Raw genomic sequence first — 26,213 nt, forward strand, 5'->3', positions numbered from 1 at the left:
CTACAAAGGAGGTTTGAGCAATGAAATTAATCACTTGCAGAGTTCAGAATCAGGTGAAACACTGTATATTAGTGGGATTATCCCAGGGAAAACCCTTTCTCATTTATCCCTCTGGAATTTGATTGACCTGATGGACCTTTCACAGCCTTTTTTTTATTGCCATTTTTGAAAGATTCATCAGTGTAACATTTTTACGTGCATGGCTTACCATTCATACCATGAGCAATAAAACCAGGTTCCTGATCATGTAAGACATGTGATTATTAGGAAGCCTTTTCATTTCAGCAGTTCACCGAATGCCATGCCCTTTTCCAGGAGTGAGCAGGGATTTCTGAATTGCATTGAAAAGTGCCTTCCATGGAATGCTGCCAGTTCAAAGCTCTTGATAACCAGGACTCCAACATGCCCAGCTCTCCTCTTATCCATTTGGAATGCCTTCAGATATATTGCTCCCCGTGTCAGGCTGCCATCACTTTCTGACTGTCTCTCTTTGATCCTTTCCAGGCATCACTGTGGACAAGTTTGGGCTGATTTACTTTGTGGATGGCACCATGATCAGGAGGATTGATCAGAATGGAATCATCTCCACTGTGTTGGGTTCCAATGACTTGACATCTGCTCGGCCTCTCAGCTGTGACTCTGTTATGGACATTTCTCAGGTAAGACAGTGGCTTGGTTTTGTTTTTACAGAATGCAAGCCTGCACCTTCACCCTTACCTGCATGTCTGTGTGCTTCCCCAGCATGTCTGACAAAGAGGTAAGGGCTTAAGGAGAGTTGCCTTTCTACATAGTTTATGGTATAAAATTGACCAGATCATAAAAGAATTACCCAGTAAAGACAGAAGGAAGGACAGAAGGAAAGACTTGACTGCCCTAACTCATAGATTTTTGGGGGTGAAATTTTTGAAGATGTCCCAGCCACACAACTGACTTCTGTCAGAGTTTCCAGTCAGTGGGAAGGCACAGATTCCTGGGAAGGCAGGTTTTGTTACCGTCATGTCTCACTATATGTCATGGACTATATGCCATGCTCCATTATAACGTCTTAGCTAATCACAGGTTTTTTTCTTTTCTTCTCCTCATCCTAATTTGGCCCAGCACAATTTTAGACCTGAATCAAATTAACATAGGAAATACTGATTGGAGGATGTGGTGCCAAAATTAGCAACAGCAGGGAAACAAGAATCTTGAATCGTATCAGATTGCAAATTGGTTGCAGCTACCATCATGCTGGGCTTTTAAGTCCTGCGGCTTCAAGGTTCAGAGAAAAAAAGAAGAGGAAATCTCATTTTGATTTTGATTGCTTTACTGCTGGATGGTGCAGAAGAGAAATCTGTTACAGCCCAGCACTCAGTTATGTGTAGCACTGGCCAACTTATCAAATTGTGCCAGTTTAGGACAGTGTCCTTTGAAACCTTTGTGCCACTTGTTGTTTGCCTGACTGCAGGAATGTTGCCCTCTCCTATGAAAATATAGATCATAGCTGGAGGGCTAAGTACTGTTATTCAGCCACAATAGATGTCAGTGGGGTTTCCTTTTTGTAACTACCTAGATAATTTCCATGCTCCCATATGGAATCTATTCTTGTTTTTTCCCTCTAATTTGAAAAGATTATTCTTGCTTCCTTGCAACTGGCTCCCACTGTCTGTAATTTATGAACAAGCTGAAATTATGACTTTAAAAGTTTTTCTGCCTTCTATAAAAGGGAAATTTTGATGGTTAAAGGCCACCTTGTAGTATGTTTCTCATCTTACAGACATAGTTTTTTCTTCATGTGAATTTCAGGGTCAGTTAGCAGAAGACGGTTGTATAATCAGACTTTAGAAATTATTTACTTCCAGGTTATGTAGCTTCTATGTAAACCAGTGTCATGTTCAAACACTTCTGAGATGAACATGTATCAGCTGAAGACTTTTTTTCCCTGTCATAAAATGACAGGAACCATTTTTAGATTAACCTGTACTGGGATTGGCAAATTAACCACTCCTGTTGTAGAGAAACATACTGAATACAAGCTTAATTTAAAAATAAAATCCAGCTTGGGAAGCAGCTTTTCATCATTTACAGCAGATAGAAGGGTCCTTTCTGTCAGGCCCTTGAGGCTGCCTGGGACATGAGGACATGAAATATTTAGCTGCCACTGTTGACAAGGAATGGTTTTTAAGAAATTGAAAATTCCCTTGTCAGTTCAGAATAAACTCAGCTCTTGATGCTAACTGAAGACTGCAGAGCTTAAAGACCACTGGAAGGGATGGAGGCATGAATTATTAAAGAGAAAACCACAGGCTATAATGTTTTACTACAAGAAGGGTTAAAATAGGCCAGGAGCTGAGAAAAGGAAGGAGATTTTGCAAGCAGAGAACCAGAGTAGACAGAGCTCATCAAACTGCTTAGCAATGAAAATAAGCTTCACGCACTCAAGCATTAGAAGACACAAAGAACTAAATACCTTACATCTGATCCTTTAAAATAAATGCTGAAAAGGCATATAGGAGCATCAAAATAAAGCATGGCTGTAGCAGAGATGTTGAACTACAGGCCTTAAAAATAGGAATTTCCTGTGTTTCTGAATCTTACCTGGTCTCTCCTTACTCAGTTTTAAATAAAATCAGAGTGAAAGATGGTTTCATGGACCTGACTCTGCTGGCATCCACTCCTCCTTCCAATAAGATTACAAAATAGTCCTCTAAACTTAGTCACATCAGACAAATGAGAAGAAGCAGCAATGGAGATGGATGGTGGGAAAAAAGGTTCAAAACAAAGAAACTACATTGGAATGGATAGGTTCCCATCAGCACAAGACCAATTTTTTTTTCTATATAAACCTGAAATAAAATAAAATAATCAAAAAAATGCACAACTTGGAGTTTTTTACAAAAAAAAAAAGTTCTGAATTCTGTTGGTAAACATTTTTTAGGTTTAGCAACTAAAAGCGAAGACACACTTGAAAAGAGTGTATTGCAGAAGGAGAGCTAGAAATGAAGTCATTCTAGTTCTTACTCACTTGTGGTGTTGCCAGTCACTGTTTTAGTGGATTATCAGTGTAGAACTGGGATATGTTGCTCCTGAACCCATTTTTCCATTATGCTAAAACAAAATGTGAAAATCACCATGAAGGCACAAGTATTCTACTCCTTGAACTGAAATTGCCTGTGTTTCCTGTGAATTGGTATTCTGCATTTTTGCAGCATAAAGCAGAAAACCATAGGTTATAACAGATATTCACACATGCTGGCACAGCTGCCAGTTTTGTGTCTATCCCTCCTTGTCATTTACCAAGAGGAGTTCAGCCACTTATGTGAAAAATCCTTTAGTAAAAGAATCACTGTTCTGTGTGTCTGATTTCACAGCACTTCACACAGCAAAATTTACAGTCCCAGGTCTCTGCTATGAGGTCCAGCTTCCAGCAGTTCAAAAAACTGGAGAGGGAAAATTGTAGAATGGTTTGCCTCTGTCCATCATCCTGTTCCCACCAATGTTCCAGTGCAGAGTGTGGGTGTCTCCCTGTGACTGCTTCACGTGCCCAAGAGCTAGGCCCCCTTGCTCACAGCAGGTTATATCCTCTATGGCCACCTATCAAGTAATAATTAGTTTTGGGGTTTTTCACCCATTCCCCCTTAAATCCATGTTGATTCCATCCTCATTGTGATTGATTTATAGCAATCATGTACTAGAAAAATGTCTGGCTATAAAAGTTCCCTTGTGGTTTTTTACCATGAAGGTTCGTCTAGAATGGCCCACGGATCTGGCAGTGAATCCCATGGATAATTCACTCTATGTCCTCGACAACAATGTTGTGCTGCAGATCTCTGAGAACCACCAAGTGCGCATCGTGGCAGGGAGGCCCATGCACTGCCAGGTGCCAGGCATGGATCACTTTCTCCTCAGCAAGGTGGCAATCCACGCCACGCTGGAGTCTGCCACCGCCCTGGCCGTGTCCCACAACGGGGTGCTGTACATCGCTGAGACCGACGAGAAGAAGATCAACCGCATCAGGCAGGTCACCACCAATGGGGAGATCTCCCTGGTCGCCGGTGCCCCGAGCAGCTGCGACTGCAAGAACGATGCCAACTGCGACTGCTTCTCGGGGGACGACGGCTACGCCAAGGACGCCAAGCTCAACGCGCCCTCCTCCCTCGCCGTGTGTGCGGACGGGGAGCTGTACGTCGCCGATCTGGGGAACATCCGAATCCGCTTCATTCGGAAAAACAAGCCCTTCCTCAACACACAAAATCTCTATGAGTTATCCTCACCCATAGACCAGGAACTGTACTTGTTTGACACCAGTGGGAAGCACCTTTATACTCAGAGCCTTACCACTGGAGATTATCTCTACAATTTTACTTATTCTGGAGACGGAGATATAACCCTGATCACTGACAATAATGGCAACTTAGTCAACATCCGAAGAGATTCCACAGGGATGCCCCTCTGGCTGGTGGTGCCCGATGGCCAAGTCTACTGGGTGACAATTGGTACCAACAGTGCACTCAAAAGTGTAACAACACAGGGGCATGAAGTAGCCATGATGACTTACCACGGCAACTCTGGTCTCCTTGCCACTAAAAGCAATGAAAATGGTTGGACAACATTTTATGAGTAAGTATTTTATGAATATTGGCACTGCTGACTTCATTGTGTGTTCTCTGAACCATGCAAGGTTGGTAGAATTTAATTCCCTGATCATAATTATTGTCCAAATAAAATGGCCCGAACAGAGAGTATTGGATTTCACGCAAACACTAGATACTGGCAGTTGGTGCATTAGAGCTTGAATAAGCTCCCTTTACCAAGTCAAGTCAAACAGAATTTCTGCTGAGTTTTTCTAAGTAATTTGGACACCTGGTTCTCCTTAACTGTAGTCAGGACTGGAGATTTAGGTTGTGTGTCAGAGAATTTTTCTTGGCTTTGAAAGCCTTGGAAGTATGAAAGTTCCATCAGAGCCTCTTTTTTCACAGCTTTTCACCTACCTCCTATGCTGCAGTGTCTTTGTTGAGCCTGTTTGAAGTGTCTGGTGTAGAATGACAACTGGCAATGACTAATGAGAGCTTGCTCTGGAAACAATTCTGTAATTAATGGACTGCTCAATTCCTCCTGTTGCAAGTTGCCTCACTAAGCTTTAAAAGTAGTCTTGAAACAGTTCAAGACTATCCCCAAAGATTTTTAAGCAGAGAGAAGATAGGATGCACTGAAAGACCCAGAGATGGCAGTATCTTGAATATTTGTACTTCTTCTCTGTACTGCTGTTAGCAATTCCCTGCTTTTAAAGCGAACACATCTCTGATATAAAAAAGGACAAAGATAGATAACTGGGTGAAGAGCACCTAGAAGGATTCATCCTGTTGTTGAGAGTCCCTTCCCCTCCCTCTTCCTTAGTTTAATTTTTATTTACAAGTGTAACCTGTTTGAAATTCTCCTTTAAGTGCATCATTCCCCACATGGTTTGAATGGTTACATGGAAGTGTTCAGCTGCCATAATAATAGACCCATTCTAAGAATCCAATTTGGATAGAATAGGCAGTTCCCAAGATGATAAACAAAAAAGCTGCTAAGAAAAAAAGGGATTCAGGAAAGGAAAGCTGGATAAATCCACATATCTGTGTGTTGATATGTGGTTGCTTTGGTTCTCTCCTTAAAATGTTCCAGGCCCAGTTTCAAATTTCTTTGCTTAATACTCACTGCTCCTGCTCTTGCCTTGAAAAGAACTGATGGAAACTCTGTGATGAATCTTTTGAAATGTTATTAGCATTTTATCAATGTTCTGTTTGCAATTACTGTAGCAATATTCCTCAGTGAATCCAAGTTAATACTCTCCATCTCTTTGAATTTGCTTGAGAAAGGCCTTAGGGAGGAAAAAGAAGGTGTCTTTCTCCATAGGAGTGAAAGCCAGCTATATTGTCAGGACCATTGTGCTAAGTCAAGGAGGTGTTTTCTTTTTGCAAAGAACCCAATACTTCCTGTGCTTGAAAACAGATGCAGCCACAGACAGTGAAGCAAACTAAACATTACAGCTAATAATGGTCAGATTTATACCTCAAACATAATCTTTTATTTTAAAGTGCAACTGAAAATATAAAGGAGATAAAACAAGACAGAAGCTCAAAACTAACTTACTCTGTGGATATATTTATAACAGTGATCCATTATTTCTTGCTGTCCAACAAAATAGAGCATTTGTGAAAGTCATCATTCTGGTCCTTTTATGCACTTCAGAAGAGTCATAAGAAAGCTTTTTAGAGCTAAATGGAAGACAGTATTCTCTAGTGGCTGGACTATGAAAATCTTGACTAGAGCAAGTGTTGACTAGAGCACTGTATGATAGCACAGCATAACTGAATATAGATTTGTGACTGTGCCTTCAGAGATACTTCACACCTATGATCACTTACCTATGTTTAACTATTTCTGACAGTTTCTGATGCAACTATATAAAACTACAGGGTGAAAGTCTAGATCTGAATTAGTTACTTCAGCCACCCTTTACAGGCAGGTGGAAAGAAATAGGCCCATTCAGAGTTTCTTATGAGTTATGTTATTTCCTTTAAGATGAGAAGAGTTGTATTCTGGAAGTTTATCTCTGCAAAGGTAGTAGAGAATGATGAGTTCAGATACAGATGTTTATGTTGCTGATGTCTACAGTTTGGTAAAATGGATCCTGTCAGTCATCTGAGTTTTTTATAAATATTGTTAGTAATAACAATGTATTTACCTGTATTATTGTTACTTTTAGAGAGCTTTTTTTATATGCTCAGCCTAAATTTTCCATGCTTGAATTGGAGACTATTATTCTTTTTCATCCATCTTACCCTTTCATATCCTATCCTATCCTATCCTATCCTATCCTATCCTATCCTATCCTATCCACTAGGGTCTTGCAAGGCAGATCAGTGATTTAGAGGGATCGATTCTGTCCAGGTTTTGTATGTGTAACCAGGGAAAGAACATAAACTCAGACTGATAAAATTAGAATATGAAATAAGAGTCGAATATTTCAATTGCTTGCTAAAGTAGGTTTCATTTAAACAAAATATATTTTTGTACAGTCTGATGCCAGGATACACATGAGCCTTGGCTCTCAGAGTTGTAGCAAGGCATCAAGTCTTCAGTGTGATCCTCACATGAGTCCATGGCAAATCTGTCTAACTTGTTGCTTGGATGGACAAACTAAATTAATACATTTACACACTCTACTTGTAGTGGTTAGTAGGAAGCTGATTGTTTCTTTGTCCAGCATTGATGTGACTAATATTGTCAGCTCATAAAAATGCAGTTTATGAAGAACTGGGAAGAAAAACTCTTAAAAAATTCATTCATGGGGAGAACAAGAAAGACTTGATCTATTTATCTCAACATGAATGAGACTGGGAAGTGTCCAGATCAGAACATGTCAGCCAAAGCTCTTGCCTTGAGAGGGACTCTCAGTCTAACAGAGAAAGGCTTGAGAAGGGTATGGGGCTGGAAAGCAAAGCTAGAGAAATTCAAGTTGACAAGAAGGTGTGATTTTTTTAAGGCTGAGATGACCTAACTGGTTGAGTAACCAAACATGAAAGCAGTATATTCTCCATTTCTTTGTATCTTAGATCAGGACTCTGATGCCTTTCTTATAATGTAATCTCACCAGAGAGAGGATTTGCATGACTGAAACAGAAGCTGCAGAGATGAGTGCAGGCGTGGCAGGATGAAGACTAAATTCCTTGTTATCAAAGAAGCTGAAGAAGATGGTGTAAACCAAATAAAATCAACATTGACTACCTTTATGTTATTGGTTTCTCTGCCAGAACATCGAGAAATGTACATTGGGAAGGCTTAAGTGGTTTAGAGAATTCCTGTGAACATTAGTGGCTAGAAGGTGCTCTAAAGGAGTTTTCAGTCTTGACTGAGGGGAAGGGTGAAGTTCATATTTCTGTTTTGCTCATGGCCAAAGAAATAAAGGTATCAAATCTGACTCTGAGGGAAAGTTTCATGTTTCTCACAGCACACAAGAGTTGTTTGTGGGCCCGGACAAGCTGGACACTGCTGCCTAAAAAGTTAACAGTAAAGTAAATCCAGATGGCAAGTTTACACTGCACCAGTGGCACCATGTTCTTCTACCCATGAAGAACATCCTCAAAAGATTTACCTTTCACCTGGCTGTCTACAAAGGACCATAAATCAGAAACCTAGCATGGCAGAGCAGTGGTGTTGTGAGAGTGGCATCACTACGTGTTCATCATGGAATCACAGTATCATAGTATGGCTTGGGTTGGAAGGGACCTTCAAGATCATCTAGTTCCAGCCAACATAGCCAGTGTCTCTGGTTCTCCTCCAGGTGCTGTTCTTACCAGGCCATTTCTTAACCTTTACCATAAGGCTGCAAAGAGCTCTAACATGTGGGCACATTGGCGTGACTCTGCAAAGGAGGGAAGGAGGAAGGATGTACTGGTGCAGTACTGGAGGTCTGTCTTCAGGGCACACCAGGGAATCCAGGTCCTCCAAGGCTTCATGCTGGACTGGCACATTGTCCCTGCCTTTCTGTGGGGAAAGAGACTGGTGCTGGCTTCAGAGAATGGCAGTCTCACTCACAGCACTTACAGCTCTTCCTTTCACACATCCTACACCCAAGCCTGCTCTAAAAATCCTGTTTTATCAGGTTTAGCTCTGAGTAAGACTCAATGTATAATGGTGTGCAGTTTCCCCTTTTGTTTGAGTGAAACTTAGCTCCTCACAATAATTAGCCTGTCTCCAAAGACCTATCTATGACTACTTTGAGGGTTTTAGCATTATATAGACCTTTCCTGCCCCTGCAGTGGGCTTGACATTAGCTGTCAGTTAATGCAATGCAGCTCAGCTTGTCCAGTAACTGGATTAAAGACTTCTCTTCCCATTGAACTGGTGACAGTAACAGTGATAATCAGCAGCAAAGGAAGTTGATCTGGAAACTGAGCCAGGGAAATGACTTCTTGTTCCACTCTTCCAGTAAAAGACAAAGGATGCTGTGTGACTACTTGCTGCTTTGTTGTTTCTGCTTTTTAACTTGACCTGAAAAAATTGCTACCAGCCTTTACAAAGTTTCTTAGCAGTTGCTGTTTGTCTGCTTCAGAATCCGGAAATTCTTATTAATGGATTTGTTAAAATCAAGAATATGGCAATTATCTTGATTAGTTCACTGAGATGTTATCACTGTACATTAACTCAATTTCCCTCTGAGCCAAAGTCAAACCTTCTATGCATTATTTAGCCCAGATGAGGCTCTTTTACTTAGGTCCTGTGTGTGTCCAATTAGTTTTGAAGGTCGCCTCCTCCTGTACAGACTCAAACACTTACACATTGCTCCAGCCAAGCCCAGAAATTCAAAACCTTTTCACAGACTACCCAAGAAGTGGCTCATAGTTGTCTGGAGGGCAAAGGATCTCATGGAGCCAGATCTTCAGAGGAGTGGTAAGGGGAGTTTTGACCCCGTAACACTGGAGGCTGTTTTACAGAGAACCAAACTCTGCCAAACCTCACACACTGTAATGGATGGAAGGTAGGAGCCAGCTGGACTGAGCATGCAGGAGGATCTTGAATGGTTTCCCAGTGACCCCCAGGGCTCAGCAGAGGTCCCACCCCAGCACCCACAGCTTTTAGTGCCAAAGGCAGTGCCCTGGTCTGTGTGACTGTGATTTATCAGATCATACACAGAGTTCTACAGGATTTGATTTAGTGTAGTTCAAGTGAGGGTTTTGTTCTACTCCTGCAGGAGACTGGAGTATGAGAAACACCTTTGGCTTTTTTTCCTCCCTCCTCTTTTAGGAAGATTTCTTGGTTCCACTTGTTCCACAATTTCTACATGATAAAATGATGAGATTCTCGTTATTGTTCCTCTGACAAAATTGCAGTGAAGCTCCACTAGGTGCCATGATAAAATAGCAGTTCTCCAGTACCCTCAGTAAGTCATGAGGTCACATTTTGAGCTACTGCCCTGCCCTGAAATGCATGCCTGATAGCAAAGTTTAGTTGAGAACCAAGGGAATTATGACTATCATAAAGCTAGAAAGAGATCTTCCTCTTCTTTCTTGGGCAGTCAGAAAATTCAGTAGACTGTGACCACAACCTGGTCTTTGGTCATTAGGGAGAGGACTTGCCTTCATGCATTTTTGAATATTATCAGTTTGTCTGTTATAGATTTATTTTTAATGTTGTGTTTAATGTTGTTTGAAAAACTGGGATGAGGCGAGCTTGTTAAGAGGCACTGGGTGCACGTTGGTATAATCACATGCGAAATATAGTTTGCAAGGTCCATTTAGACACTTTGGCACTAAATGCAATATTATTATAGTGAGGTTTTTTCTGATCTATTTGACTTGTGTTTTAAAAGGCTGATGAAATGTGAAGAGGCTAAAATGAGGAAATGCAAAAACTCAGGCAAGAAATTGATTTCTGAATAGATGGTACTAAAGATGCCCTTTAATTCCCTAGGTCCAGGTCTCTACACAATGGTAATGTGATAAATGAAAGCTCTGAATGTTTACAAGCCAACAATTAGACCTCATAAGCACCAAATACCATTTTAATTCTGTGCATTGAACCTTAGCTAAGTACGTTTCCAATTGGGAATGGATGGTAACGGATTCCTTTGCTGGCCTAATAATTGCCACTGTAATTGTAAGTGCTGAGGCTTTGCAGCAGGTTTGAATGGGAGGCAGCAGCTGTGTTAGCAGGTGATGGATTCATTGCTCCAAGTGGCTGCTGTGTGCACTCCCATGCTTCAGTATTTCCTTAATTCTGGGGCTTTCAGAGCATTTGGAGAACACAGAAGTCTTAGGCTGTGATGAAAACTGGCCCAGCCCTAAATCCTGATGCTGTGGAAACAGGCTAGGCAGCTTAGCTGCAAAATGAGGTGACTAGGAGAGATTTATGTTACTGCAAATACCAGGGCACACCTGCAGCTACCTAAGAGCCAGTCGCTTGGCCTTCCTCTCCAAGCTGAGTTGTGCCCTGAAAGGGCCTTTATAGGGATGAAAGCAAAGGTGGAAGGAACCAGCACATTCAACTGTCAAGCATATTATCTCTAGGATGTGAAAGTCTGCACATTCCTGGGAGACTGTGGGTATGTGACAGGTATGTGTTGTGTGAGCTAAATCAGGAAAAAGGGGGAAAATGCTCCAGTTCGGAATAAAAACAGAAAAGAGAAAAAGAACTGCTTGCCAAGAAGAAAACACTCTGTGTGTTCATGCTAATGGGCTTCCCACACCTCCATTTGCGTTGCCACCACAGTGCTAAAAGGAGCCTTAGTCTGGACGTGAGCATTTTACACTTCATCTGTCACCAGTTAAAATTAATAATAAAAATGGGATCAGTGTAATTGTTCTACCTTCTCATTTTTCTTCCTTTGTAAGGCAGGATCTCCTTGCAGCTGCAAATCAGTAAGCTGTCCCCCCAAAGCCAGTCCTTGGCAGGTTCCTGTCTGTCTGTTGGGCAGAGAGGTGCAGCAGCTCCTGAACATGCAGAAAACACAGGTGGTCCTTGTTCCTTCTGAAGGAGGTTAATGGGGTGACTAAGGATGTGCCAAAAGTCTAATGTACTTCTGCAGACATCTTAAACCAGTTCCAGCAGATCATTCCAGACTGTTCTGGTCCAAAAGGAGCCTTGCTTCTCAGGATCCAAAGTCCCAAATGGAAGTCCTTGCTTTTGGTGAAGTACTGTGAGTTTTGTACACCTGTAAAAATGTATCCATGTAAATTAAGTGCATTGTACGTAGTCATTTTGACTTCACAAGAAGAACGTGTGCACAGAGGTCTAAGTGCCATCACACTTTTTCATTCTTTTTTTTCTTGCCATTTTAACCTAATTTGCACAAGGAAAGGTTACTGGCAGATTTCTCCAGTTGCATATTTGCAAATATGATTTATTTGCCCAGCAGAGGTGGAGAACCATTTGTGAGGGTGCTAGAAGTTTGAGGTCCAGGAATATTATAAAAATATTACTAAAAAGGCACTACAGAAATACTATGTAAAATAATATTTCTTTTACACTACATAATATTATATAAAAAGGCACTACTTGCCTTTTAGTAAGAGCATCCTGCATTAAGACCAGGGAGAATGGCTTTAAACTGAATGAGGGTAGGTTTTAGAGTAGATGATAGGAAGAAATTCTTTACTGTGAGTGTGATGAGGCACTGGCACAGGTTGCCCAGAGGAGATCTGGCTGCCCCAGCTCTGGGTGTGTTCAAGGCCTGGCTGGATAGGGCTCAGAGCAGTGTGATCTTGTGGAAGGTGTCCTGGCCCATGGTGAGGTGCATGAAACACGGTGATCTGTAAGGTCCCTTTCACCCCAAACCAATTTGTATTTCCATGATTTGATGAATAGAAAGAGTTGGCTGTCTGCTGCTGCTGGGGGCTGTTAAACTGAGTATCCACAGGGTTTTGAGGCTTTCTTGGGAGCACATAAGTAGGACTTGCATGGAGTAAAGGTTTTGTGCTCACTCTCAGCATTTTTCTGAGTGCCATTCAATTAGGATAAAAACCTGTGACTCACAGGACATTGACTCAGCACTTATTACATGAACAAGCTCTCTGCCTGCATCCTGCCTTTTGCACTCCTTATTTCCCTAACCTGCAGACCTGCTTCCTTTTATACACCTGTTACACCAAACTCACCCGTTGGACTTCAGTGGAACACATCTAGATTTGTGACATTATTTTCAGGAGGTGAATCAGGCTTACTTTTAGGACTTTTAAAATCTAAATGAGGGAATAGAAATAAATCCCTCACACCTACTAATCCACCAAGTCAGAGATGCCAAATTCAGATTCATCTTACTGAAATTCCAGAATGTTTTCAAACTTGATTCTACCCTTACAGTTCAGACTGATTTGTATATCTAGGACTATTGATGTTGTGGTAGAAGGAATGTGGGGTGTTACACAACACACCTTCAGTGATAACAATGTTTTCTCTGCTCAGAGGAAAGACTAAATCATATCCCTTGTGTCTTGTATCAGCAGATGGGGTAAAGAGACTGCCTGTGATGTTTTTCTGTTTAAGATTCACATGCTGGTTTAGGAGGAGATGTGCAGGTGACTGGAGACAGTACAAGCAAAACACATTTGTCTCAGTGCAAACAGGGCAGCCACAAATCTGGAGTAAATTGTTTGGTACTGGGAGCACTTTAGTTCTGGCTCTTGCATGGAGATGCAGCTCACATCCAGGCTGTGTGCTGTTAGCTGCTTGGAAAAGCTTTAACTGATCTCTGCCAAACTCCTGCAATGCAGTCCTGTTTTCAGCCTTGTCTTGTTTTGGGGTTTTTTTTCTTCTTTCTTTTCCATTTTACAAGTGGCTCATTGATTGCCAGGATATCTGAGAGGAGGGGCAAGGCTTGGATAATCCATGACTGAGAGGCTTACTGTGGAGGGCAAATACTTTCTTCTATCCTTGTGCCTCCCCTTCTGCTCAGTGGGCAAGAAAAGCCTCATGTGATGATGTGTCCAAACCTGAGGGATGCAGAGATTTGCAATGAGGTCACCCACTTAGTCACTATAACCCAAGCATTAAACTTGGGCAAAAATCATCTTTTCAATCAGCCTTTCCTCACATTAAATCACTGCCACCATATTTCAAAAGCGAATCGTGATTCAAACCAGCACTGTGTTCGAATCTGGAAAAATGAGAGTGGAAGAGGAGACAAATTTTTTTCTGTATAGTGCAGAGCCAGTCTAGTGACTGCTGATGGGTCTCTCATCAGCTACAGTTCAAGAGTACCTTGTCATTGCCTTGCCCTGCCTTGCCCTACCCTGCCCTGCCTTCCCCCCACACCCCCCTTTCCCCTCCACTCCCCTCTTCTATTTGGATATTTTTTTTGTTTGTTTCTGGGTTTTGTTATTAGATGGGGTGTATTTTCTTATTCCGTAGTTCAGAGTAGTCCCAAAAAAAGCATCAAGAGCTCCTCAACCATCTGCTCCCTCCAAGGTCTGATCATCTGTATCCAGATCCCCTCTAAGACATTTCTCTAACTTATTCTTAAAAGAGTTGGACAGTGGGGTTTCCAGTGCTCCATCTGTTCCTCTGCTTGGAGCAACCATGGGCCTTGAAAATGTTCTGCAGCTTCTAATCTGAATTTTCATTGTTTTCATTTACTTTCTGTCACATCCTCAGTAGACACAATAAGCAATTTATTATAATCCTCTTCAGAACACCCATTGTTAGGGTGCCCACCATTTACTTTGCATCCCCAAGTGATAAATTTTCATAATATGATCTACTTAGTTTCATATAAATCATTCTTAAAAGAGTTGTGGGCAGGACTTGAAAAAAGCCAAACATTTATCCCTGATTGATTTGCTGGAATTTTTTTGTTTCACACTAACTATTTAAATACCCCTTCCCTGAAGGTCCTTCTCATTAGAAGGTTCAACAGCCCTTCACAGATTAGCCAGTAGAGCTCCCTATTGCTCTCCATTTCAGCTACAATAACCTCATTGCAAAGGTCCCTTGCCAGCCTTTTGGGTCTGTGAAACTTTTTGTAATGCCACAGATGGGAGGCATAATGAGGTGTTTGCTCCCTTAACTCAGGAGAGCCCTAGACACATGTGTCTGTTTTTCTTTTTACCAAAAAATAACTCCCCCAGCTTGTTAACTGTTGTGGGGCCTGCGTGTATGAAGCTTATTTTACCTGGGCCCTGGCACACAGGTGTCCACATCACAGAAACCTTCCCAGATGGTGCTTATGTTGATTCCTCATTGGAAAGGCCAAGGACACAGTAGGGGTGAAAACTTGTCTGCTTTTTTACACTTTTAAATCAGTCCTTCCATATGGTCTTAGGAACAGTAAAAGGTAGACACGGGGGTTCATCTGTGCTCAGGACTCCACACCACATTCACAAAGAAAATTCTCTATCTGATGTGGCCAATCTGGTCCCTTGCTGCTACTTTAATATATAGCTTTTTAAAATTAGATAGGAAAAAAAAATTAAAATAAATTGCTGAGCTCAGGACACAACCAGACAAATCAGTTGGTGAGCTTCAGAAATTCCTAGTTCTGCTAGACAGGATGCAAAGGCTTTTCTGCAAGCCACAGCATAGGAGATGGGAAATAAAGTTACTCTTTTAAACAAGAAGCATAGTGCAGGTGTGAGGAGTGTTGGAAAAATATTGTTAAAGTACAAGCTAATATATATTTAGTATTTTTCTATTCTTTACTTCAATTTCTTCAGCTAAAAGCTGTGATTTTCTTCTCATGAGGACAAAAAAAATCAAGACTGTCTAAAAGAGTGACAGTGCATTTTTCTCTCTGAAGAATCTGGATGATGAGTTGAAGAATTGATCTCTACTTTATAGGATAATTCATCCTCTGTTGATGCTGTTGACTTCATTACATTCTCTCTTTCAGATACGACAGCTTTGGCCGCCTGACCAACGTGACCTTCCCTACTGGGCAAGTGAGCAGCTTCCGCAGCGACACCGACAGCTCCGTGCACGTTCAGGTGGAAACCTCCAGCAAGGATGATGTTACAATAACAACCAATTTGTCAGCATCAGGGGCCTTCTACACCCTGCTCCAAGGTGGGTTGGGCCACCATTCCTTTCCTGACCAGGCTGCACACAATGGATCAGGAAACAGGCATCGTCTTGATAATCCCAGTGCCAAAAATCACCTGCATTCTCAGTGCACCAGAGCTCCCCACATGCTGGTACAGACACACACACCTACTTAGCCTCGTTCCCTAGCACAGTGGATGCTCTGCAGCTGTTTTTCTGCTCCATTCTCAGTCAGTCCCCTTGCCATGCAGGCTCATGCAGCACAGTCCTCCATCATCATTACCATTATTGTAGTAACTAAAAGGGTTGCATAAATCAAGCCACACTTCCAGCCAACCCCTTTGCTTCAGTCTCTTAATGGCTTCTGACTTAACAGTTGCTATCCTTCTGGAACAGGCTTCCAGCTGGTTGCTGGAGATCTGATTCTTTGTTCACTGGTGTTTCAAACATTCACAAGGAAGTATCCAGAAAAATGACCGTCCCTGTGCCCAAAAGGTCTGTATTTGAACTAAAAGGTAGTGTGGAGAGGTACAAAGGAGAAGTGGACAGGTGGGGTAGGACTGGTGGGACCAGTTTATGGCTGTGGGAAATGAGCATGGTTGTGCCTGTGGTAGGAAGGTGGGAAGCAGAGGACTGATTAGGTGGAGGAAAAGGGAATTAAGTGGGAAATAAAAGGAATAAATAGCAGGGGAGCACTGTGCTGACATGCTGGTACTGGCAGAACCTGTACTGCACAGTGCCAGCCTGGATCTCCAGGGTCTGAAAGCTGAAGCCTCTTTGGGATCAGGATGAGCGATCACACCTGTTCTCTGGGGCTTGGGGAAAGGGAAGGAACTTTCAGACTCTGCTTTCTTTACTCCCCAGATCTCATTCACTCTGGCTGTGACTGATTACAGTGGGGTGTGAAACATTTTTTCTCCTTGTGAGGAACAAACTGCTCCAAGTGGGGAAAGCATGTTCCAGAATGACATTTATTCCCACATCTCTGGGATACAATTTCTTTCCCCTTCCCTGTAACAACATTAACCTTTCCTACAAGAAGGTACCTGCTATGAAAAGCCTGAAAACTAAAAACCTGAAAGCCTGAAACACTGTTTTTACCCTTCTGGAGAGGACAGCTGAGAGGGTTCCAGCCCCCTCAAGCTGTCCCCATATTCCTGTAGGGAAACACAATGACTTTCTTATTCTTTACTGCTAGACAGATGCAACCTACCCCACCCCATCTCACTCACTCACATTAAGATGTGTGGCAACAGCACAGACATGAGGTTGGCTTCACCTGAAGAGCCTAATTAAGCAATGGAGCCCACTGTTGGGGGCCTTTTAGTGACAAAATTGACTGTGGTGTGATTTATTCACTCAGCACTGAAGGCACAGTTACATAATGGTGCCACAGTCAATTCTGTCATTGTCCTGCCCTCCAGCACAGGGACATTCTGGCCATTAGGACATGCAGAATTACAAACAGCTTAACTATCTTCAGAAGTATAGAATTATGAAACTGTTTGCATCTGAAGAAACTCACTTAAAACAAAGATCTGGATAATGTTGCAGAAGAGGTGGGTTGGTGAACCAAATTCTTGGTGAAGCTTTCAGGAAATATGGATCACACTGTGAACAGGTGAGATCTGAGAAGGCATTTTCAGAAGATTGCAAATTCCTGTAGGATGGATTTAGGAGCTTCTACAACAGGCACATCAACATTCCAGTGGGATTTTGTCTTCTGGACTAGTGACAAAAAGAGCATTTGTTCAAACCAAAGTAGGGCAGTAGTGCCCTAGAGCCAAAGCAGTCTAAAATACAGCATTCAACGGCCCATGGATTTCATGTAGCCCTTGAGAAATGCCTTCCAGAGCCAGGGAAGAGTCTTCTCTTGGGAAAATTTTGAAAGTAGAGGATTTACATTCCCCACACTGTACCAGAGCACTGGTGACAATAACCCTTCTGTGGTGCTTATGTAACACGAAGAGAACATCATGTGTCTGATTAATTTCATGTAAACCTTCAAGCTTTCCTCTGCTTCCTGGTGAAGGAAAAAAGAGAGAGGAATATATTCACTGTTCAGGAATCTTTCACTGATTTGATTTAAAGCCCATCTCCTTGTATTTTAGCATCAAACCACGCATCTAAGAAAGGTGTGGCAGCCAACTTGCTGGCCCTTCTCTCCATTTGCAGACTCAAGCATGGAGGGGGTTTGATCTGGCTGGAGTCTGTGTCAAAGACCATCAACTTACATACTCAGTGGTAGAGCTAAAACACTTGGATCTGCATTATGGATCACTGCTGTATGTTTTTTGGCAAAATCCTGTGCCCCAGTGGTTTCGTTATCACTGCTGTGTAAAGTTGAGTGATGGTTCTGCTGAGGTCTCTGTGGCAGAACTCCAGCTGGCTACCACAGGAGCAGGATGAGACCCACATAAAAAAGGACCAGTTGGTGTCATGTTTTCTTCCCTAACTACACCAAACTGTGCTCTTTGCCGATCTATTTCTTGAGGACAAGAAATGGTAATTTCACTGTGATCTTGTTTCCTGCTGAGCTATGGCAGAGCAACTTGTGAACAAAACCCAGCTTGCCTCAGAAAGGAAAGACCCTTAATGGGAATTTTCAATGGGTGTTTTTATTCACAATTAAGAGTTTATGGCAGCCTGAGAGACAGAAATGGTAATATTTTCCAGCTTTTGAAGAGCTTCAGATAAGGCAGTGTTTGTATAATATGTTTTAAAGCTATTCTGCTTTAAAGTCTCATGCTTTCTTACACTTCATGAGCTACTCTCTGCAGAGATAAATGCCGGCTGGAGATTCAAAGGATGAGCTTTCAGCCTGCCTGATTCCTGAAGGATGTAGAAAAGAGATTGCTCTTCTGTTCAACTCCTGAATTCCCAAATACTGGCCTCAAAATCCGATCTTTCATGAGCTAGTGGAGGCCAGATGTATAGAGTCGTGTGGGAGCTTAATGCTTCTGCTTTCTCTCCAAACATGAGGACTTCAGTTGCCTCCTGAAAGCTTTCTCAAGGGAAAGGATTTGGCTGTTGTGTGGGGAACTGGTTAGCATTAACTTGCTGTGCAATTTCCTGTCACTTGTGAGACAGTGAATGAGCTGAGGAAAGTAGGTGGCCCCAAGTTCTCATATACTGTTGTGAAATTAGGATCTTTAGGATATAAAAGCATGGAAAGTTTTCAGTCAAACTGATTTAATACAAATACCTCACCACAGTGTTTTAGCCTAGAGGAAGAGGTTTGAACCTGCATCCTTTGGTAAGGACTGCACATTTTTTTCACTTTTTTAACCTGTGCAAGGCTTTCTGCAAGAATATGAGGTGCCGAATCTCATCAGAATGAAAAAACAATTATCCGTGTTTACTTTCCCTGATGGACTTGATGTTTTGCTCCCATTGAGTGGGACTGTGAGTAACAGAGTGTGTTTGGTTACAACCATCCGAAATGCTCATGCAGCCTAGGTGAGGGAGCAAACAAAGAGCTGGAGCTGTATCACCAAAGTTCAGCAAAGAACTCTTTTCTGTCTTCAGACCAAGTCCGAAACAGCTACTACATTGGTGCTGATGGCTCCCTCAGACTGATGCTCGCCAATGGCATGGAGGTGGCCCTGCAGACCGAGCCACATCTGCTGGCTGGCACCGTCAACCCCACGGTGGGGAAGAGGAATGTCACCCTGCCCATCGACAATGGCCTCAATCTTGTGGAGTGGAGGCAGAGGAAGGAGCAAGCGAGAGGGCAGGTCACCGTCTTTGGACGTCGGCTGAGGGTAAGTGAGAACCACGAGCACTTTTGGCCTCCCCTTCCCATCTCATCAGTGCCCAGTCTCGTGGCAGAAAGGGATGGGTATGATCTGTATTGTCTGCAAGAGGGATGGAGCTGCAGGACAGGGAATTGTCTGTTTATCCTCAGTGACATAACCTTTATGACTGTAGTATATCATTATGCCTCCTTATGTGCTGATGTTCCCTTAGCCATCAAAGGTGGTGCTGCTGATCTCCCAACCTGTCCTCTGCATCACTGGGAATGTGTGACCTCCCATCAGACACCACAGGTTTAGCCATCATCTCAGGCTGTTCAAGCAAACCAGGGACAGTTGTAACTATAAAATACCAGACCAGTTAGTGCAGGTGTTTTCTACCTGTGCTGCTGGTAGTCATAGAGCAGAAGACTGAAAGCCTTCTAAGCATATCAGGACAGGCTGAGAGAGCTGGGGCTGTTTAGTCTGAAGAAGAGAAGGCTCCAGGGACACCTTAGAGCACCTTCCATTACCTAGAGGGGCTCCAAGAAAGCTGAAGAGGAGCTTAGGGCAAGGGCATAGAGTTATCGGGCAAGGGGGAATGAATTCAAACTGAAAAAAAAGATGGTTTGGATTAGGTATTAGGAAGAAATTCTTTTCTGTGAGGGTGATGAGACACTGGCACAGACCACCCAAGTGTTCAAGGCCAGGTTGGATGGGGCTCTGAGCAACCTGGTCTAATGGAAGGTGTCTGTGCCCATGGCAGGGAGGTTGGAATTAGATCTTTGAGGCCCCCTCCTACCCAAGCCATTCAATGATTCTGTGAATACTGTTCATTGGGAAACCTCAGAAAAAACTCTGGATTCCTGAAATTGCTAGTCTTTTGAACCTGTTGAAGAACTGGGCTCACAAGGCATTGCACCACAATTGCTATTGTTCCCTGAAGTGTTACAAGCAGCTCCAGCCTGACAGTACTCTCCCTCCAGGAGTGCCTAGACCTTTCCGTGCTTGAGACTGATGTGTTTTGAAAACATTGTTCCGCACAATGCACCTCATACTTGTCAGGGCTGTTTAAAGATCTTGCCCTATAAGCTGTAATTCATCTGTTAACTGCTGGCAAAGCTGGGAACTTGTAATAGCAAGTCCTGTGCACTCACCCTGTACCTTGCTAGTCTCAGAGTCACAGGCTGATGAACGGTTCCTGGGAAGCTGCTCAGCACCTGGCAAATTCAGACCCTCTGAGAAAAATGCTTAGTGCTGTGTAATGCCACCCCAGCAAAAGGACTGCAGCTATTTATTCACACTTAAACTTGGCAGTAAATATCAATGCTCTGGTTTCAGGATATGTGTTTCCCAGTCCTTGCTCTTCACCTCTCCCTATTCCCTGCTGTATGACCCCTGCCACTTTGGTGTGATTTTTCCTGTCTCTCCTCGCTCACACTTGTCAAGTCTTTCTCTTCAATCTCTCTACCCCAGCCTCTGTTTTTTTTCCCCATGCATTGATAGCCTCATATTTTGTTACCAGAAGAAAAAATGCAAACAGTAATGAAAGCTGAAGCTGCTCTTTCAGTGTGAACTTCTGTGTATCTGCAGATCAGTTGTCACCATGCTTTTTTGTTGGGTTTGTCCTGGGGGGTTTATTTTATTTTATTTTATTTTATTTTATTTTATTTTATATTTCATTTTAATAACTGATGAAATTTTCAGAAAGGTCTTTTTCTGAAAAGAGAGGGCCTTCTGAAATCTGCAGCTGGGTCACAGCTATTTGGTGTTCAAAACAGTTTCCACTCATTTAACCACAGCTTAGCTGCCCATATCAGTTTTTATCTCCCAAAATTTTTGTAGTAGATTCAAACACAGAATATGTCTGTATTTTATATTGTACTACAGTTGGAAAAACACTTGCAAAATGAATTTTCAGGCTAGTTGCTGGTATCCCTATAAATCTGCCAACATTTATTCACATTTTGATCCTATCAGGACCCTTCTGGTGAATCAGAAGTGCATCTTACATGGTCAAAGGACTTAGTTATGGCTGTGTTCAGGGGTTCAGAGTTGTTGAGGGTGTACTAGATGTTTTAAGCTCTGTGTCTGTGCATGCATGGCAGCATCTGCACCCCTTATACAAAAACCTGCAAGGTGCTAATTGCCTCCCTGGGGATTGCACAACATTTAACATACTCTCTGGGTGATGTTCCCCTCTCCCCTCACACCAGTAATTGCTGCTTTCCCTGGCAGGAGAGAAACTTAGGAAAGTTAAATTCAACGTTTTTGTTGATTTTGGGAAATGTTACCATTTTCTGCTATATGTGACTAAGTTACTACTTTCGCACTCCCCTCACCCCACTGCTTGCATGAGGCAGCAGCAATGGCATAGTGCTTCATGGGGAAAGAATATCCCAAAGAGGCTCCAGCATCATTTCATGAAGCCTTCAAAGTGAGGACAACAGGATCTGGACACTGTAAAAGAGTGATCCTTGCTGCTGTCATCACAAGGATCCACTTTTTATGGGCTGTGCCTCTTCCTCCTGTGGTGTGCTTGCGGACTGGCAGCCTGTTGCCATGAGCTCAGCCAGCCCCCAGCACAATGAGGCCACTTCCAGAGCTGCCTTCCTGATCCTCCCTAGGAAATAACACAATACACAGTTCTTTATTGCATGGATAAGGCACACAGCAGGGACTTCTGCACGGATGAAGGGAAAGGGGACAACCCTGACACCTTTTTCCCTGTTCCGTCGGTGCTGACCTGGCTCTGTACTTGGCCAGGCAGCTGTAAAGCATCACAAATATGTTAAAGCAGCCCCTTTCACTTTTTCTGTCCCACACACCCCATGAAAAGTTGTGATTCTCTATCCACCCACCCAGCAGTGAGATATGTCTGCAGATTGGCTGGCTATGAATTCCACCTGTCCCTGGCCAACAGCAGCAAAGACTTCATTTGCAGAGAGAGATAAGAGAATTAAGTAAATCCTGCTTCAAGGAGCAGGACTCCTCCTTTTTCTTTTTTTTTTTTTTTTTGTTTTTTTTTGTTTTGTTTTGTTTTTTTGTTTTTTATTAAACAAACTTGAGTTTTTCAATAAAGAAGGATGTAAAATAATCTCTGGCAATAGAGCAAATAGGACAGCAAAAAGAGACAGAGTTGCTGGCTCAGTTCTTTTATTTATTTAACCTGGTATGGTAACTCCTGTCATAAATCACTTTTTTTCCCAAGACCTTGGCAGCAGGTTATGGTGGCATCAAGACCTAGTATCCCAGAAATCCCCACAGCTAACATGACCAGAAGGGGATATGGTGCTAACCATTCCTGTTATGCTGACTAGTAAAGATGATCCAGGATGATCTCCACAATTTCTGCAAGACATTGAGGTCTAGCTATGGCCACTCCAACAGTTTTAGCAGTTTGCTAGGGAAGTTCCTTTGTAGGCAGCCGTTCATCACATGGATGTCGCTGGCACCTGGAGTCCTCACTGCAGGAGCATTTTGTGCCCTCCTCTGCTGAAGGTTGCCAGGCTGTTTTCATGAGAATCCTCTCCCTTTTTGTACTCTAGTGTTCCCAGGGAGATCAATGCACATTGTTTAATTATCATTTAAGCTAAAGGAGTGCCAAAGAAAGCATTGGAGAAATCAGAGATAGTGGTGTGTTTATGCTCTTTTTTCTGCAGAGGAAGCTAAGGGATTGAATAAAGTACTGTGGAACATGAGTTAGGGGTTAAATTTAGTGCCTCACAGATTTTAAAGGGATGTCAAATCCACTGTGAACTGTGGATTTAAATTTACCCTGTCTTGATCCTGTGCTGATCACGAGCCTTGTCAAACACTCTGAGGGGCAAAATCTTTTTGCAGGAGGTTTTCAGACTCCATTCCAGAATAAGGTCTGGGATGGAGGATGGCACCTTATTTAGCTGCTCACCATAAAACACAGTTATTGGACTGCAGCCTGCAGCCCTGTCACTTCTTCTGCAGAAAATTCACTTCTATACAAGGCATGCCCTTGAACAAGTATGAAAAAGATTTAGACCCTCTTCAGAGGCTACTAGCAGGGTAGGGTTCACTTTGCTCATCGCCTTGAGGGGTTACTGTTTGCACTGCAGCACTTCACAGATAAAAGAGACAGTACATCAAGAGAGCAGAAGAAAACAAATCATTAAAAAATAAAATACAGGAAAAGCGAGATTGGTTCCAACTAGCCACACAGACATTGCTTGCCAGAGCATAGGGAGAGTGGAACAATTTATGGCACCAGTCAGAGGATACAGACATTTGGACTGAGCTTAAAGAGCTATCCAGGGACCTGCTGTTTGGCCCTTCCAGCCCAGTGAATGGCACTGCTGCTAACATACTTCTCAGGAAGACCTCATTCAGCCTGGATGACTGTTCCAGCCCTAGAAGAGCTCTTCCCAGCTTTCTTGGCAAAGACCTGAAGCAGAAGAAGCTGCAGCTGCCAGGATGGAGCTGCTCTGTGAATATATGGGAGGCAGAGATGCTATTACTTCCTGCTTTGCCTTTCTTTTTTTGCAAGGAATTGCTTCTCGTGTTTCTCTCTCTATGGCAGGAAGTGCCTAGGAGATACCAAATTCCTCTTAGTTACTCATGTGCATCTGTACTTAAGAGTTTTGATACCTTTTTAATTATTTTCCAGCTTCCCTGTTATAGTGACTGATTTCTTCTCTCCCATTGCACATTTACGCTCTATATCACACATATTTAATTAGAGCATTGTCTACCTTTCTACAGAGTTTCTTAAACCCTGCAGTCATATGCACCTTTTATCATTGTTATCCATAAATTGAAAATTGTTGTTGCACTTGCCTCTTACATCATCCTCACACTTACATCATGGCAACAATTCCTTCTCTCCCCAGCTCCTGTGATACCTTTTTCTGAATTCTGTCTTTCTGGTGTCCCCGTTCTCTAGGCTTCCGCATAGATGTCTGCCCATGCAAGACTTTCCCTCTCCTATTCTTCAGGGCTGAGAAACCCCTTTGTTGTTTCAACCCCATCCTTTCTCTTGCAAGTCCAGCCGTACAAAGTCCTACATGTCAAACTAAAATAAGGACCACCACCATATTCCCCACCAAACCATGTCCTCAAGTGCGACATCTGCATGTTTTTGAAGACTTCAGTCAGGAGTGTCACTGTTACCCAGAGCAGGATAGGGCACTGTTTTTAACTGGATCTGAAAACTTCATAGCAAGCAGCAAACTCTGACTGTAGCTGAATAGCTGCAAAGGGAACTGAAAACCAAGTCAGCTTTTTGGAGTTTGAGATTCATCCAAGAAGAACCTACACCCTTCCAGCAGAAAGATGTTCACTAGCTGAAAGAGGTTTGGAAGTGGTGGGATGGAGAAAGAGCTGTCTTCACTGGCAAGCTCTTACTGGGTATACTGGTTTTCTTCCTTGCTTTCAAACCAGTACTTTGCTACTGTGGTGATGTGGTTTTGTAAGTCTCCTTGCACACATGGCTAAACATGAGTTGTATTATCACCTCCTTTTTGTATTGATGTGCACTGCAATCCCTGAGTAGAAATGTATTCCTGCTCTTGCCTTTGAAGTAGATACCTTTGCTTACCTCGAGTGCCTCTGTATTTCCAAAGATCAGAGTATAATTATGCCACTCTGAATAACCCCAGGACACTGAAGTTAAAGGTCCAGCTCTTACAGGAAAGCTCTTGGTCTTTGTAACATCTACAGTGGTTAAAGCCTCCACATTTCATCTCAGGAGAAATGCTTAACCTCCAATGCCTGCATTATGTTCAAAAACTCACAGAAAACCATTGATTTCTGCTATGGTGGCACAACATCCATCTCTTTTCTACAAGTGTTTTCTGATATGCATGAAAGCAAGACTCAGTCTTCAAGGTTTGATAAGTAGAATATCTTGGAAATATTCCTTGCAATAAGTTGTCATTCTGTCTTCTGTAAGTCACATCTGCTGTAGCAGTCCTAAATCTAGATTTGGGATATGAGCAATATTCCTTCACTATAGTGTTTCAAAATTGCCATACTTCTGCCTCTCTCCTCACTGAAGTCAATTTAAAGCAACGTTAGGATAACTCTTTGCTTTAAAAAGTGTGTCTTATCCAGTAGCAATCAACAGCTGGATACTCTGCAGTGCAATGGAAAGAGGTATTTGGTGAAACAAGGCTAGTCTTTCTAACTTACATGGTTTCCCATTCCTGATTCTCCCTCTTTTTCCTGTAGGTTCACAACAGAAACCTGCTGTCCCTTGACTTTGATCGTGTGACAAGGACTGAGAAAATCTATGATGACCACCGCAAGTTCACGCTCCGCATCCTCTACGACCAGGCAGGGAGGCCCAGTCTCTGGTCACCCAGCAGCAGACTGAACGGGGTCAATGTCACCTATTCCCCAGGAGGACACATTGCAGGGATTCAGAGGGGCACAATGTCAGAAAGGATGGAGTACGATCAGTCTGGCAGAATTACCTCCAGAATCTTTGCTGATGGTAAATCATGGAGCTACACCTACTTGGAGAAGGTAAGAATGGTCTTACCACTCAGAGATGGTGCATTTGAGGCACATGGGTTTTCTCCTTTGACACAGTACAGCTGCACTCCTTCACCTCAGCTAATTGCTGGTCCTTACGGTCCAGTCCTCCTCTTCTGTCCCACTAAGGTGCACAAAGTGGCTTTCATGCCAGACCACCACAGAGCAGTTGAAAATTGTCAGAGATGTTTTTTTCCCAGTCATGCTGAGAGCATGTGAACAGTGAAGCTTTGACATGTGATTTTTTAAGCACAGTCTTTTTTTATTGCATTGCAATAAAATATGCTCAGATAAAGTCAGCAGAGTGAGCTGTAGCAATTTCCAGTAGGATTTTGCATATGAAAACAACCTATAGAGTCTGACATCCTGCCTTCTTCAAGTGGTCGGTTTCTACTTACAAAAATACATAATAATTAATAAGTGAGGCATTAATTCAGCCATACTTGTAGCACACTTTGCAGTGTTTCCTGGGGC

The 26,213-nt window shown here is 42.7% G+C and overlaps 1 protein-coding gene across 15 annotated transcripts in view; it reads left to right on the forward strand.

Annotated features, from left to right (window-relative positions):
- Nucleotides 1-26,213, forward strand: part of TENM4 (teneurin transmembrane protein 4) — a 927,633-nt gene that overhangs the window by 877,635 nt on the left and 23,785 nt on the right. For all 15 annotated transcript variants that reach the window (XM_071432902.1, XM_071432903.1, XM_071432904.1 and 12 more), the window contains 5 exons: nucleotides 505-659; nucleotides 3,722-4,599; nucleotides 15,350-15,522; nucleotides 19,027-19,262; nucleotides 25,434-25,730. In XM_071432902.1, coding sequence (XP_071289003.1) covers nucleotides 505-659; nucleotides 3,722-4,599; nucleotides 15,350-15,522; nucleotides 19,027-19,262; nucleotides 25,434-25,730 — 1,739 coding nt within the window. The remainder of the gene's footprint in view (nucleotides 1-504; nucleotides 660-3,721; nucleotides 4,600-15,349; nucleotides 15,523-19,026; nucleotides 19,263-25,433; nucleotides 25,731-26,213) is intronic.

The sequence above is a fragment of the Agelaius tricolor genome, unplaced genomic scaffold (assembly GCF_023055355.1).
Source record: "Agelaius tricolor isolate 1412-34295 unplaced genomic scaffold, bAgeTri1.0.p SCAF_9, whole genome shotgun sequence".
Lineage (NCBI taxonomy): Eukaryota > Metazoa > Chordata > Aves > Passeriformes > Icteridae > Agelaius > Agelaius tricolor.